Genomic DNA, 16,688 nt, shown 5'->3' on the forward strand with positions numbered 1-16,688 from the left:
TCTGCTATCACTTTCAACATTTTATAAGTAGGGAAACAAAACTCAGTTTCTCTAAGTTCAAAGACTGAGCAGGTGATGGATTAGCTGGGCTCCTGGTTTTTGAATCTTTCTGTACAGCAGTTAGTGTGCTGCACACAAAGCACTTTGTCTTTTGCATCTAAAGAATGGATGATTGACTGGTAAAATACTCAAGATTTATTCTTTAATTATATAACCTCCTACCTACCCCTGGGGCTCAATTCTTAGAATCTCAATAAATAGAGAATGGAAAAGCAATAAACCCTTGGATTAGGGTAACACAAAAATCTATTTTAAATCCAAGGATGATAAAGAATTGGTTTATTTTTCAGGGAGTCAAAAATCTTCGTCTTTTAAAAAGTTTACAAAATATATTGCAAATTGATTCCTATAAATCTGGTAAGGAGGTGATGGTAAATAATAAATGACGACAACTCACCTTTCTCTCCTGCTGGTATAACAGTGTCAACAGACATCATAAGGTACATGCCAGCAATTAAAGGCTGTCTGTAGAAAAAGTAACACTGTTCTCAATTATCAGAAAGAGTCAATATGTAAAATATGATTCTTGTAAGATGTTAAGATGAAATAATATGGACAAACAGGTAGATTATATGTAGTAAGTCTTCAAAAAGTTCATGAAAAATACATGTTATTCAAAAACTACTATGCATAGATTTCAAAAACTTCTGCACCAAAATAAACTTATCGTTTAATTCCATCTCCATGAACTTTTTGAGGTACCTTTATATATAGTTTTTTCTTAAGAATCACCTCTTTTCTTGTTAAGGCAGACTATAGTTTCCTGTGATGGTAAATTTCATTTATCAACTTGGCTAGGCTACTGTGCCTGGTGCTGTGGTCAAACATGGGTCTGAGTGCTGCTGGGAAGGTATTGATATTAGTATCACAGATGTGATTAACACTGAAACCAGACTCTGAGTAAAGCAGGTTATTCTCCATACGTGGTTGGACCTCTCCCATCAGCTGAAGGTCTGTTTCATGAGAAAACACTGAGATCCCATGCAAAGGAGGGACTTGATCTACAAACTGCAGTTATACTCAAGAATGTAACATCAAACTTTCCCTCAATTTCTAGCTTCACTTTATGATTTGGGACTTGTCAATCTCTACAAGAATGTGGGCCAGGCCCTTATAATCTCCCCCCAACCCCCACTTTTCTCTCTCCCTCTCTCTCCCTGTATCTCTCTCTATTTCACACACACACACACACACACAGCCTATTGACTCTGGGTCAAAGTAACTGAAGTAACTTACTTCTAACAAATAGAGAGTGGCAAAGGAATGCTTTCTCACTTCTACCATCAGGTTGCAAGAAGATTCAGGCTTCCATGGCTTCACCTTCTCTTAGCTTTTTGCATATTTACTCTGTGATGGAAGCCTGCTGCCATAAAGTGAATGTCCCTGTTTATAACCACCGAGTCATCTTGGAAGTGGCTCCTCCCTAATGGAGCCTCCAGATGACAGATGTCACTGCAGCCAAGGGTCCATAAAGCCTCTGGGTGAGACCACTGGCCAGAGGGCCAGCTAAACAGGAAACTGAGATAGTGCCTATTCCGTGCTTTACCTCAGTCAATTTGGGTGTGTTATCCACAACAGATAAACAATACAGTGACTTTTCTCCTTTCAAATTCTCAAAGACCTTAAAGTCGTTGCTCATCCAGGAAGTCTGTGAGTACTTACGGCTGCCGTGTGAGATGTATGGACACACCAGAACAGTCCTTGTGATTGTCTGTAAACACATACAAACACAGCTTACATACGAAGATGTGGAAAATGAGCTCCAATCTAACAAATCTTTAACGAGTATGACTGAATACCCTCAAAAACACCCAACTGTGTTTTGCCTGCATCGTGCTTTATAGTTTACAGCGTAGTTTACTAATCATTAACTCCTCGAGTCACTGAGGCACCAAAACAGCAACAACAGAACCGTTATATCATTCAGGCCGTGGTATTTCTTGAGCATCAAATTGACCATCAAATTTACTGGCATTTCTGCAGACATAACAGACACGAGGCATATGGCTACAAAATAAAGTGCTTGCTATTCTTTGTGTAGTACGGTTCACTAACAAATACTTATTTGGTAACTTATGTGGAAGGAACTAGGCTAAATACAGTGCTGGAAATAGGAGCTGTTACAGAGAAAATTAAGAAAAAAATTCCCCCTAAGAAGCAAGTAACTCTAATACAAAACAAATTCAAACAAAATGCTTTGAGGTCTCAGAAGACAAAGCAGCCGTAACTAATAGGAGGAGCTCTTTCAAATAAATGAGATGGGAAGTAAAATGGAATAAAAGCTACATATAACTATATGGTTCAAACATACACAAAGCTGGTGGAATAAGTGGTTTGCTCCATGGGGCCCCAAACAATTGACTTTTCTACTTTTCAACAACTGAAGAAACCCGCAACTGAGGTTTTCAAAGTATCACTATTTTTAGAATATGTAATGTTCAAATTTATTTATGGGAATTCACTTTGTGTCCTTTCTATGTCATGTTCATTCCCACCTGAGCCTCAATCATTTTGCACCCAAACTTTGGCTCAGAACTTGTGCATATCTCTTTATCCTAGCCGATAATACTTCAGATACTTCCTATAGGCCCTCTTTTTTCCTTCTTTCTCTATCTTCCCCAAGTTCAAATAACATGCACGTTCAAAATATTCATCCAAGTTCTTATCTCTGTTGAACTTGCTGACCTCTCACCAGAAACCAGGAACAGAACTCATACTCCTTTTATTTCTACATACGCTAACTTCTCCTACTTCCCATCTTATTCTGAGTGATGATGAAAGTCTATATCTCAATGTTGAGAATTGATTTTTATACAAATAAATATTGTGTGTGCACGTAAGACTGACAGATTTATGTTAGAAATGAAGAAGTAAAGTGTGCTAATAAATAATAGAAGATGAGGGGTGGGCATTTGGCCCAGCAGTTAAGCTGTCACCTTTGGGATGACTGCATCCCACATCAGAGTGCCAGCGTCCTGCTGATGCACACCTTGAAGGCTCAAGTACTTGGGATTCTGCCACCCACATGGGAGACCTGGCTTGAATTCCAGGTTCCTGGCTTCAGCCTGGCCAAGCCTTGGCTGTGGCGAGTATTTGGGGAATGAACCAGGGGACGAAAGATCTCTCTCTGTTTCTCTCTGTCTCTGTTTCTCTTTCTCTCTCCCCAATTTTCAAACAAAATGCAAAATAGATAAACATTTAAAAAATAGCAGGTGGAATGGATTTTTAAAGGACTTTTTTCTTTTAGCCTTGATTTTCATTAGAAAATCATACGGTAGCTCCATATAGAAATTTATAGTAACAGGTAATTAACAAGATAAGCACTTTGATACACCCTGATAAAGCTTAGAGAGAAAGTACAGCAAATCATAGCTACTACTTTGGGAATCAAATACAAAGGAAATTTCTCAATATAGTACTATGTTTGATCTGAACAAAAATAGTACAGAAAGAAATTAAGTGCTAGGCATCTTATATTTAACCACTTGAGTTTTTTTTTTTGTCATTATCGTTTTATAAAAGGATCTCTATGCAATCTCCTCCATCAATTTCAATGGGGTCCTACTTTCATCATAATTTCACTAAGTTCTTTTTTTCATAATTTTAAGTAAGTTTTAAACAGATGCTAAAATAATAATAATTAATAATCATAAGTTTATCTCAACTTTTGCCTATGCTTTTAAATATAGAAATGATACTTAATACTGCTTTATATTTTTTCAGAAACCCACATATTTTGAGAATGCTCTTTTCTAGTGGCTTTCAATGATTTTCACTTGACCCAGAAAAAGGCATTCAAAGAATGTGGTCAGTACCACTGTGAATGTCCCTGCACCAATGAAAAAGAATAGACCAGATGTATAGACAGGTCTTTTTAATTTGTGTAATGTTATGTAAATTATAAAAATATACCCCCCACATAAGAAACATTTTGTAAGAACATTACACCAGTTGCCTATGGGGAGCTGGGGTGTGAATGCCTAGTGTGTCCTACTTTAAAAATGAAAATCATGTAATTATCTCCAGTGATTGAAGAGAATGGTAGCAAGAACACCATTCGTTCCTACCAGGTGAGTTCCAAACTCCAGAGACTTACTAATCAGCTCAGTTGAAACATTTTTCACATGTATAACAAAATCATACCTATCTTATAAGGTTATCTTGAAAAACAGGAATCATACATTCATGTCATTAATAGTTCTGGAGCAATCACTACACCCGGCAGTGTTCTGCAACCTGGGCTACAGTGAAAACAACACCTTCAGCTTCCCTGCTGTCTGGGTGCTAATGCTTTCTAATGTCGGTGTGGAGTAGGAAAGAGAGGGAAGCAGATATCAAATATGTAATCAAGGCAGTGCTACACAATGAACTCAACAAGTTAATGGGATAGTGGACTGCTGTTTTAGCTACTGTGATCAGAAAAAGATTTCATTTCAGATACATTTCATTTCACCTGGAGGAAAAGGAGATCTGGGGAAGAACATTCTAGATAAAAGGAAGGGTCAAGAACTTGGGAAAAAGCAGGCATGATTTTGGGACAAAAGGAGGGATGAAGTGGATGAAGCACAGGAAATCAGGATAAGGAGCTGTGGCCTGGAGAGGAAGAGGCCACGCAGGTACACAGGTGGAGTCTGGGTTTTATTCTCTGTACACAGAGCCAATGCAATGGAGTAACAAGATCATATAAGAACTTGGCACCTATGCAATATATACCGATCACTGAATGTTCATTTTTGTAGCTTTTTAATTATGCAATGCCAGGGGATAGTCTGCTGTCTGCCCCCCGCCCCCTCCATATAACAAATGGTTCTAAGTGCACTGAAAACTGTCTCCTGTGTTTTCATTGCATCTTTGCATTGAAAGAACTAAGTGAATCACATTTTGATCTCCACAACTTGACTGACCATTCTTTACTATGACTTAAAAAAATGAAATGAAGATATTCATAAGTAAATCAACACATCTGAGGAACTATCAAAGAAATTTGTCATTCAGGCTGAAATTTACCATCAATGTAAGATTATCAGGGATGTTATTAATATTATCATGTGAGGTAGCTATTGCCATGTGAATTTTAAAAATGTACCTTCCTACTAGATAGCATTCTTTATTAGAATGGTCTCTATCGAGTAATTTATAAAAATTAGTCAGAAACTGTCTACTATTGTTTTTAGGTGTATTTGTTTGCTAGTTTTCCTTCTGTGTATTTTCATTTCTGGAACTTTTTGTACATCATGCAGAATTTTAACTGCAAATCTGTGTATATTTGTGAATCAGCTCCCATGAAGGTTTATGTTCTGTCACACTGAATTGACAATCTCATTGTATTTAGAAACGTGCCAGGGGATTCCAATACAATCCCATCAAGGTGGCATGTACCAATGCCATCTCACTTGTCCAAGTGATCAACTTCAGTTCACAATTGATCACACCGATAGGTCTAAGAGTCAAAGGAATCACACAAACAAGACTAGTGTCTGCTAATACTAACTGATAGAATCAAAAAGGGAGAGAACGATCCAACATGGGAAATGGGATACACAGCAGACTCATAGAATGGCAGATGTTCTAAATAGCACTCTGGCCTCAGAATCAGCCCTTAAGGCATTCGGATCTGGCTGAAGAGCCCATGAGAGTATTTCAGGCATGGAAAGCCAAGATACCATGGAAAAGAAAAAAAGAAGAAGACCTAAATGAAAGATCTCTGCGAGTGAGATCACAGTGGAAAGAACGGGGCCATCAAAGAAGGAGGTACCTTTCTCTGAAGGGAGGAGAAAACTTCCACTTTGACTATGACCCTATCGGAATAAGATTGAAGTTGGCAAACCCTAAAGGCTTCCATAGCCTCGGCAACTCATGACTAGAGCCTAGGGAGATTACTGATGCCATGAACAAGAGTGTCAAATTGTTAAGTCAGCAACAGGAGTCACTGTGTACTTACATCCTATGTGGGATCTGTCCTTAATGGGTTGTCCAATGTGAAGTAATGCTATAGCTAGTACTGAAACAGTATTTTTACACTTTGTGTTTCTGTGTGGGTGCAAACTGATGAGATCTTTACTAACTATATACTGAATCGATCTTCTGTATATAAAGATAATTGGAAATGAAAAAAAAAAACTTGGTTTTAAATTGGAAATTGCATAGAAAATTAATCAATTTTTTAAAATATCATGTCTCATGACGACAGCCTAGGGTGGTTACTGGCGCCATAAACTAGAGTGTCAATTTGTTGGGTCAACAACAGGAGCCACTGTGCGCTTGCTCCTGATGTGGGATCTCTGTCCTTGATGTACTGTACATTTTGATTTAATGCTATAACTAGTACTCAAACAGTATGTTTCACTTTGTGTTTCTATGTGGGTGCAAACTGTTGAAGTATTTTAAACTAAATTGATCTTCTGTATATAAATAGAATTGAAAATGAATCTTGATGTGAATGGAAGGGGAGAGGGAGCGGGAGAGGGGAGGGTTGCGGGTAGGAGGGAAGTTATGGGAAGGGGAAGCCATTGTAATCCATAAGCTGTATACTGGAAATTTATATTCATTAAATAAAAGTTAAAAAAAAATTAAAAAAAAAGAAAAAAAAATATATCATGTAGGATCTCTGTCCTTAATGTGCTGTACATTGTGATTTAATCTTATAACTAGTACTCCAACAGTATTTTTCACTTTATGTTGCTATGTGGGTGCAAACTGTTGAAATCTTTACTTAATATATACTAAACTGATCTTCTGTATATAAAGAGAATTGAAAATGAATCTTGATGTGAATGGAAGGGGAGAGGGAGTGGGAAAGGGGAGGGTTGCAGGTGGGAGGGAAGTTATGGGAGGGGGAAGCCATTGTAATCCATAAGCTGTACTTTGGAAATTTATATTCATTAAATAAAAGTTAAAAAAATTCAATTGTATTTGCAAGTTATTATGATACAGAAGTTCAGAAGTTCAGTGCTTTTTTCTCCAAAAATCTCCGGAAATTTAATCATCTCCTATTACTATGTGAACTTTTAGCTGTTTAGTCTTTATTGTGTGATGTTCTTGACTTCTTATAAGATACAACACATAGTTGAAAAAAAATGTAGGATTGAAAGAAAAAAATATAGGATTGAAAGGAAAATCAGGTGCTGTGTCCTTGCAGTATAGTTAATAGTAAACCGTGACTTGTGTTTAAAACTCTGAAGAATGACGCAAACAGACGACAATGATATAGAAATGGCTATTATTTAATTTGGTGAAAACTCTGATATGAGTGGTTATAAATATCTTCAAATGAAGCCTTTTGAGTGACATAATAACAGAAAACTTTCCTAATTTGGAGAAAGAAAGGGACATCTAAGTACAGGAAGCACATAGACTTCCCAGTAGACATGACCAGAAAAGATCTTCACCACAACACATTGTAGTCAAACTCTCCACAGTAAAACATGAAGAAAAGATTCTAAAGTGTTCATGAGAGAAATGCCAGATTACTTTCAGAGGATCTCCAATTACAGTCATAGCTGACTTCTCATCAGAAACCCTACAGGAGAGTAGAGAATGGTGAGATGTGTTCCAAGTCTTAAGAGAAAAAAACTGTCAACTCAGAATGATGTACACTGCAAAGCTCTCATTTAGGAATGAAGTTAAAATAAAGACTTTCCATAACAAACAGAAATTGAAAGATTTTGTTACCACTTGATCAGCCTTACCATCAACAGTCAGGACAAGGGCTGTTCAAGATCATTGCTTCTCAAAATATTAATTTCACTTCTACAGATTGCCTTTTAGGTGCTCTATTAGTTATCACAGGTCAGGGAAAACATAAGGTATTTGTCCCTTTGGAACTGGCTTATTTCACTAAATGTGATATTTTCCAGTTCATCTATTTTGTTGCAAATGACCAGATTTCTTTTTTTACTGCTGTATAATATTCCATGGTGTACATATTCCATAATTTCTTTATCCAGTCTTCAGTTAATGAGTGGTCACCACTATGAAAGAAGGTGAAGATTGAAAAAAAATCTCCCAGTAAAAATACAAAGTAAACAACAGGAATAATTATGGAAAAATGGCAAGGCCAAGTCGTTATTTATCAAATAGTAACCTTGAATGTAAATGTTCTCAACTCTCCAGTTAGAAGATACAGACTGGCTGAATGGAAAAAAAATCTCATTTATTTGCCGCCTACAAGAAACACATCTCACAACAAAGACTGAAAGTGAAAAGATGGAAAAAGATATTCTATGCTAAAAGAAATCAAAAAAGATGGTATAGCCATCCTAATATCAGGCAAAATAGGCTTTAACATAAAAATAGTTAAAAGAGACAAACAAGGGCACTATGTAATGATTAAGGGATCAATTCAATAGGGCAAAGTGACTATTATAAACATATAAGCACCTAATTACAGGGCACCTGGCTATTTAAAATAAATGTTAATGGGGGCCGGCAGCATGGTTCACTTGGTTAATCCTCCGCCTGCATCACCAGCATCCCATATGGGTGCTGGGTTCTAGTCCCGGTTGCTTCTCTTCTAGTCCAGCTCTTTGCTGTGGCCCAGGAGGGCAGTGGAGGATGGCCCAAGTGCTTGGGCCCTGCACCCACATGGGAGACCAGGAGGAAGCACCTGGATCCTGGATTTGGATTGGCGCAGTGCTGGCCACAGCGGCCATTTGGGGGGTGAACCAATGGAAGAAAGACCTTTCTCTCTGTCCTATTGAGGAACAGGTTTTTTTTTGGTTGGTTTTTCTTGTTTTGTTTTTATTTTTCATACTATCTGTTGAACTCTTTACTCAACATACAGATAATCATATTTGTATAAAGTTAATTAAAAATGGATCTTAATAAAAAAATAAGAAAGGGAATAAGAGAGGGAGGAGGAAGAGGGGTGGGAGTGTGGGTGGGAAGGTGGGCAAGGTGGGAAGAATCACCATGTTCCTAAAGTTGTAATTGTGAAGTGTATGAAGTTCATAATTGTAAAACTGTATAGTTCTGCATATATTTCTACAGACTTACTTCTAAGGGTACAGTTTAAAATTTGCCGTGGTACCCTTAAGCTCGTGATGGAAACAGTATTTTTAAGTGTTAAAGTTAGCATATGGATAGGATTAAGTGTTAAAATGATCATATAGGTAGGATCAAATGTTAAAGTGATAATATAAATAGGATTAAGTGTCTGGTAATAATAGATAGAATTAAAAAGGAGTGAATGCTCCAACGTGGGAAGCGGTCTATGCGGCAGCCTCACAGACACAATCACTTTAAGTAGCACTCTGACCTAAGAATCAGCCCTATGGCATTCTGGTCTGGCTAGAACAACCATGAGAGCATTTCAGGCATGGAAAGCCAAGACACTGTGACAAAAAGTGTCCTACATGAAGAACCTCTGTGGGTAAGACCCAGTGGAAAGAAGCAGTTGTCAAAGGATGTACTTTTCTCTGAAGGGAGGAGAGAATTTCCACTCTGCTTATGGCCTTGTCTAAATACTGATGGAGTTTGTGGATTCAAAAGGTTCCCATAGCTTAGGCAGCTTATGTCAAGAGCCTCAGGTGGTCACTGACATCATACATAAAAGTGTTAATTGTTAAATTAACAACAGGAATCACTGTGCACTTACTTCCCATACAGGACCTCTATCCTCAACAAGTTAGATTATGAAAGTTAATAGTAAAACCTGTTCTCAAAGATATACTTCATTTTAGTGTATTATGTGAAGGATATTCTTATGTTTCATAAGCTATACTTATGTCTTAAGTGCTTGCAAAAGAGGTATTATTCTTGAGTTCTTCTTCAAAGTTAATTCAGTTTATTTCTATCTATCGATCTTTCTATTTCTCTCTCTCTCTGTATATATATAATATATATATATATATATTAAACCTCAGAAAGGTTTACTTTTATTGAATTACATTTTTTTTCTTTATTGTAAAAATATCCTTCTGTTGTCTATTGCACAGTAGGTAACAATAGTTAACAATAGTTAATAATAGCATACTGTAAATAGCTAGAAGAAAGATTTGAAATGTTCAAACTACAAAGAAAACTTGAATATATGAAGCAATGAATGCTAATTATCCTAATTTTATCATTAAAATCTATGCATGTATTGCAATATTACATTATATCCTGTAAATATGTACAATTATTGTTTGTCAATAAAACAAATAATCTATTAAAATACAAAAAATTTTACCATATGTAATGAAAAAGTGAAGTCAGAATTGAGAAGTTAAGAAATGTACAAAAATGAACTCAAAATATAAAAATAATACACTGTCTAAACTAGTCAGTTGGAAAGACTTATTCTGAAACTTGAGTGAAAGAAAATATGAACAAGGAGAGGAAAGGAATAGGTAGAAAAGTTCACCCAGTTTCATGGGAGACCATGAAACCCAGCCCCTGTGCAGTGTCTTGAATGCAAATGCTAGAAACTAACAGAGCCTAGGTTTCCCAGTCTCCTCCCAAATGCTTGTGTCCTTACTCTCGCATTTTTGATGGCAAATCAACCTCTTCTTACCAAGAGTAACTCAATGAACTGAGGGAGTGGTACAGCCAGCCCTACAAGGTTCTAATCAAAGCACTTATGAAATCATTTGTTTCTCCAACAGATAACATCTTGATGTTGCTCCTGTCTCAAGGGGTTTCTTTTCCAGGAACTCTATGTCAAGAGCAAAAAGTAGCTACCAGCTGCATGTAGCCCCCAGATGAAGCCCACTTGACCACCATCAAAATTCCATAAAGGATATAATATCACTGACCAATCAAAGGTCCAAGTTCATTCTCTCTCCAAGGCTTGCTGGTGAAATACTTGACATTAGTTAATGATGTTATTCTGTTTACACAGAGAAATGAACCCAAGTCAGATCTTTCATGATTGCTATTTCTCTCACAGTGAGGTAAAATTTTATGCTAATTATTTTCACAATATGCAGATGGAAACTGTTCATATTACAGATATCAGATGACATTGGGAGGGATATTTCATTATGTAATTACCTTCCATAACAGTGTCAAATGTGTGCTGGAACTTACAAAATGTTTGTGGAATAATAGAATCAAGAGATAATATTAATGTTCCATGAACTTTTTGAAGTTTGCTCACATGCAGAACTTTTTTTTTTGTTTAAGATTTATTTATTTATTTATTTGAGAGACAGAGAAAGGAAGAGACAGAGACAGAGAGATCTTTCATCTGCTGGTTCACTTCCCAAATAGCATCAACAGCTGGAGTGGGGCTGATCAAAGCCAGGAGCATCTTCCAGGTCTACTACATGAGTGCAGGGACCCAAGCACTTGGGCCATCTTCCACTGCTTTCCCAGGCTATCAGCAGGGAGCTGGATCAGAAGTGGAGCAGCCGGGACATAAACCACTGCCCATATGGGATGCTGATGCCACAGGTAGAGGTTTAACCTACTATGCTACAGTGCCAGCCCCATACAGAACCTTTTGTAATGAACCTTTTGAAATAATGTAATTTCATTTACAGTGAAAAAGTTTAAAGAACAATTTTTTAAAAAGAAAGTATAAAATAGTAAATTCTAGTTCAGCCTGATAAGCACATTACAGCCCTGGGAAGTACTGGAGAGCCAGTGGCTGAGTGGGAAGATGTCTGGAAAGTGGTCTGATCATGAAAGAAATGAGTATTTCCAGACACTTGATGAGACTTGAAAACAGCATTCTATCAGAATCTAATCTTGAGTGAGATGAAAACTGGATGGCTATTCCACAAGAGTCTCGGCTTGCCTGTTTTGAGAAATTGCTTTCCTCTGCTTAGGCAAAGATGTATAACCACAGCAAGGTATTTCATCAAATCTATATACTCATAGAAGTCAGAACTGAAAGGGACCTGGGAGATGATGGAGTTCAACTCTTGCACTTTATGACTAGGGGGAAAAAGGCTACAGAAATGACGAGTGTTGCCCAAAGTACTTCAACTCTCTGAGGACACAGCTGGCTATCAAATCTAATTCTCCAAAGTTAATGTTTAATACATATATTTACCTGAAAAAAAAAAAAAAAGAGTTCAGTCTCTTAGAGACTTCCAAGACATTTCATCTGTGAAATATCCTGAAGCTAAGATAAAGGAATTAAGCAAGAATGGATAAGTAACCAATGGTACTTAAGGACACCACTTAAGCAGGAAGCTCAATTCTCTTAATGGGAGGTGAATGCATGGGATATGAGGTTATCCATCCCAAACTATTTAGCTTGCTTTTCTAATAATAGCTTGTCCTTCCTGCTTGGATTCATAGCTAAGTAGTAAAGTAAGTATGTGGAATAATGCATGATAATAACCTATTACTCCTAGGTTTTTAGAAGTCTGTTGGTCTTTCCTACTTCTCCTCTCTAGAGATATCCCTCTACACTTCATGAGCTCATTTTGTCCTGGTAGTTTCCTGCTTCGATAAAAGGAGAGGTTAACCATTGATCCTGAGGGAACCTCTGTGTTGTTATATACTGTATCCCTCTAATTGGAAAAGTCCTTCAGAAAGACAGTGGTAGAGTAGGTTTCATTCCCTATACTCTCCCAAGAAGAGAAAGCATGAAGCACACATCCCTGTTTTCAACTATCCCAGGTCACAGTTTTGGAAGACGGATTTGTCCCTTAAGGAAGTTCTGGAACCACTGCCAAGTCTTTTGAAAAACAGAGAATGATTATCTTTAATGATAAAAATTTATTCTAGAAAATTTGGAAACCAATATCCTTCCACCCTCCCCGAGTTAGCTGAACCCAATTTAAAGCTAATTGTCTTTCCCTGCCCTGTACACACAGAGAAAGACGAGTCAGGAACACCACGGTAATCACCAATGATTCTGCAATAACATACATATGCAGTACTGAAATAAGTATCTGACTACTAAGCTGTCTTGATCTTCACCTTATGGTTCTTTGTTCTAAATTAACAACATTAAATTAATGGCGCAGATGATGTTTTGCTGAGACTAAATCATGGCTCCCAAGGTGATCAAGAGTATGAGATTATTTGGGGATTAATTTCTAAAGTCAGGGAAAAATTTCATATAATTAAAATTTTCTTGAAAACCCCTTAGGAGAACTGAAAATCGAGGTCTCTTAATAGATCCAACACAGTTAGCTTCAACCCAGAATACTTTGCCTGGAGAAGTTCTTTTTCATAAATGAAGGTGAAATAAAGACTTTCCAGGACAAGAAATAATTGAAAGAATTAATCACCACCTGACCAGTCCTTGGCATTGGAACACATTTCTGACAGTTGTGTCAATTGGGCCATGTCTGCTTTTGTTTTTTTTAAGGATATTTCTACACAGTCATGCTGTATTACATAAAAGAGAGAGAGAGGGAGAGAGGGAGAGAGGCAGAGAGGGAGAGATTTCTGTACAACTGAAACCTTGCTGCAGAGGGAGGGACACACACACACATATGAAGAAAATACGAAATGAACCCAACTGAGGAACCAGCAGACTTGGGTCTGATTTTGTGTTCACTGTTGGCACAGGCAAACCAGGAATCCAGGTTTGAATGCAACTTAATATACACCTTTTTTCTTGATAATACCTGGATTATAAATGCAGGTCCCAAAGTCACTTCAAGTGCTCAGAAAAGAGATGACCTTCCAAAGTAACTGGAAAATACCCATTTTAAGCTTTCTTTTCTTTTTTTAAAATTAGGATTTCTTTAAAACAGAATTTCAGTTATCCCATTTCTCCTAGAGAATTTCTGGATGCCTGGAAGCATTTTTCTCAGAGCATTCAGGACTCTGCAGTTAGAGAAACATCAGGATAAAATAGTCTCTATTCATAAAACACTAGCACCTTAAGCCGTCATGGCAAAAGTGTGTCTGCTTAGCAAAACAGAACTGAAAGCAGGGCACTATGAATACAAGACACGAGCTACACAGAGGTTTTCCTGGAGGCTGCTGGAAGCTGGCTGAGTAGACAGGCTTCAGTGCTAAATAAACCAGCACTGTGAAAAAAAAAATCTTCAAAAAAGAATTCCTTTTGAAGCTGTCACCACAGCAAGTTAGCCTCTTTTGATTTTGTATTCACAGCTATGGGACTAGAAATTACTAGCTTCCATTTGCCTCGTGGCAAGAAAGAGAAAATGCATTTATCCATCCTGCATGAAGACGACTTTCACAAATGACGGCCTGTGCTGTTCCCTAAAGAGATCAAATGGAAGGCAGGCAGGCAGGCTCACCAACCTGCTTTCATAATCCCTCTGCATGAAGGTGACGTTACCGCACAGCTGATGTTGGAGCACTTTCCCGTTTCCATCTTTTATGATAATGCAGGGCGGGTGGGGAGAGTCTGCAGCTCAGTTAATGATTTACGTTATTTCTTCTCCCAGAACCATGAACTTGCTCGAGTTAGAATTCCAAGGAAGTTAAAAAAATCCTAGGTAAATACCATAGTTTCAAAAAAGAAAAAAGAAAAATAAAACAAACCAGGGTGCTGGGTTTAAAAATCATTGTTTTTTCTTTTTTTGACAGAGTGGACAGTGAGAGAGAGAGACAGAGAGAAAGGTCTTCCTTTGCCGTTGGTTCACCCTCCAATAGCCGCCGCGGCTGGCGCGCTGCGGCCGGCGCACCACGCTGATCCGAAGCCAGGATCCAGGTGCTTATCCTGGTCTCCCATGCGGGTGCAGGGCTCAAGACTTGGGCCATCCTCCACTGCACTCCTGGGCCACAGCAGAGAGCTGGCCTGGAAGAGGGGCAACCGGGACAGAATCCAGTGCCCCGACCAGAACTAGAACCCATTGTGCCGGCACCACAGGCAGAGGATTAGTCTATTGAGCTGCGGCGCTGGCCTCATTGGTTTTTGAACTCGTTATTGGACTATCATATATAGAAAAGTACAGGGATCAAAGGTACAGCTCCAGGAATTTCAAAAATCTAAGGCACTCAGGGAATGAGCACTCAGAACCAGAAACATACATCCCTGAATTGTGTCCTCTTCCTGAGGCACTCTTTAAACCTCTGTTGGCTACGTTTATGTTATATGCAAACTTTGTCTTTCTGAAAAAGTTGTGCTTGGGTTAAAACCAAGCAATTGGGCTTTGGACAGCTTTAAATATTAGTTACTAAGAAATAATTATTTTTTTTAATTTCCTATTTCTCCCAGCCAAAATCTTATCAACCACTTTTCATTTCTCTATCTGGCACATCTGTTTTTAAAATGATAATGAGTTTCCTTTTGCATGCTCCCAATTATTGTCTGTTCTTCCCACTGAAGCCAGAATGAACTTGCACATGTCTAGGAACCATGCAGAAAGTCCTAGATAAAATAAATAATGGAATGAATAAGGGCTTCAAGTGTTTTGATCCAAGAAGCCCTTATAAATTGAATTTTAAATAGGAAGCTGAAAATCTATTTCTCATATTAAATGTTCTATTAGGATTTTTTGAATAGTCTTGATGGTATTTTTATATACAATGGCTCTTCAAAAAGTTCACAGAAAATGTATATAATGAAAACTTTTTTTTGCACCTCAATCAGCTTACCTTTTAATTCTCCATGAACTTTCTGAAGTACACATGTATAAAATGAAGTTTACATTTTACCCCCTTTGGAATTCTCAACCAATTTTCCCAACAGTGTACTGTCCTTTTGTTTAACTTAAACTTCTACATTCTCATGAAGGATAAACAAAGAAAGAGTAACTTGGCAGCAAAACCATCCAATTTCGTTTTGCAAGCAGGAAGTTTATATTATGCATAAGCTGTCATTTAATTGGAATATATGTTTTTGACACTCAACCTAAAGCCAGTGTCTGCACTTTCAACCCAATTATCTTCAACAAATTAATTCACTATACCATTATTCTGTGTTGCATTTTCATTCTTTTGACACAAAATAATTCCAAAACATCTAATTATCATGTAAGGAATACACTCTGAACATCATAGCTCATATATTTGATTTGGCATTACTTTTCAGCCATTCAGTATGTTTATATTGTAATGTGGCATGAAGAATAATAAAGAAATACTTATAAAGCACTTCTGGATTGAAACGTAGTATATAAACGCTAACTGTTACTACTACATTAATGGAAAAATGCTGAAATCCTTGATGACCCAAATTATCCCCTTACTTAAGCAAGTCTTTCAATGACAGATAAAGTATCAGGGTAGAAGAGTCTCTGCTTACTAAACATATCTTACTCAACTTTCAGTTCTTCACCCAGGCTACAACACCCTTCCATTGAGAAATGATACAAAATGCTTGCAAGGAATTGGGCTGCAAGAGTGTGGTGCAGGAGATGTTCCTGTCGGGGTACAGGGAGCTTGGAAGGTCTCTGCAGGCTGTATAAGAGGGTTCAATTGTTTGTTTCAACCGAACACTCTGTGGACATTGTGAAATATTGTCTGAGTGGTTTTTGTTGTTGTTGTTCTAGTACTAGTGGTTGAACTCAGTAATTAACACACAATTATTCTTAGGTGTTTAAATTTTAACTGAAAAGTGATCCCTGTTAAATTTCAGAGTGGAAAAAGAGAGGGAGGAGATGTACAATTTGGGACATGCACAATCAGACTTGCCCCAAATGATGGAGTTAGAAATGTGCCAGCGGATTCCAATACAATCCCATCAAGGTGGCATGTACCAATGCCATCTCACTAGTCCAAGTGATCAATTTCAGTTCACATTCGATGGCTCGGATAGGTCTAAG

At 37.6% G+C, this 16,688-nt stretch overlaps 1 protein-coding gene across 5 annotated transcripts in view; it reads right to left on the reverse strand.

Annotated features, from left to right (window-relative positions):
- Window positions 1–16,688, reverse strand: part of PAM (peptidylglycine alpha-amidating monooxygenase) — a 200,080-nt gene that overhangs the window by 87,192 nt on the left and 96,200 nt on the right. For all 5 annotated transcript variants that reach the window (XM_062212352.1, XM_062212354.1, XM_062212351.1 and 2 more), the window contains exons 7-8: window positions 1,723–1,771; window positions 458–525 (exon numbers count right to left, since the gene is read on the reverse strand). In XM_062212352.1, coding sequence (XP_062068336.1) covers window positions 458–525; window positions 1,723–1,771 — 117 coding nt within the window. The remainder of the gene's footprint in view (window positions 1–457; window positions 526–1,722; window positions 1,772–16,688) is intronic.

This window comes from Lepus europaeus, chromosome 15 (genome assembly GCF_033115175.1).
Source record: "Lepus europaeus isolate LE1 chromosome 15, mLepTim1.pri, whole genome shotgun sequence".
NCBI classification, from domain to species: domain Eukaryota; kingdom Metazoa; phylum Chordata; class Mammalia; order Lagomorpha; family Leporidae; genus Lepus; species Lepus europaeus.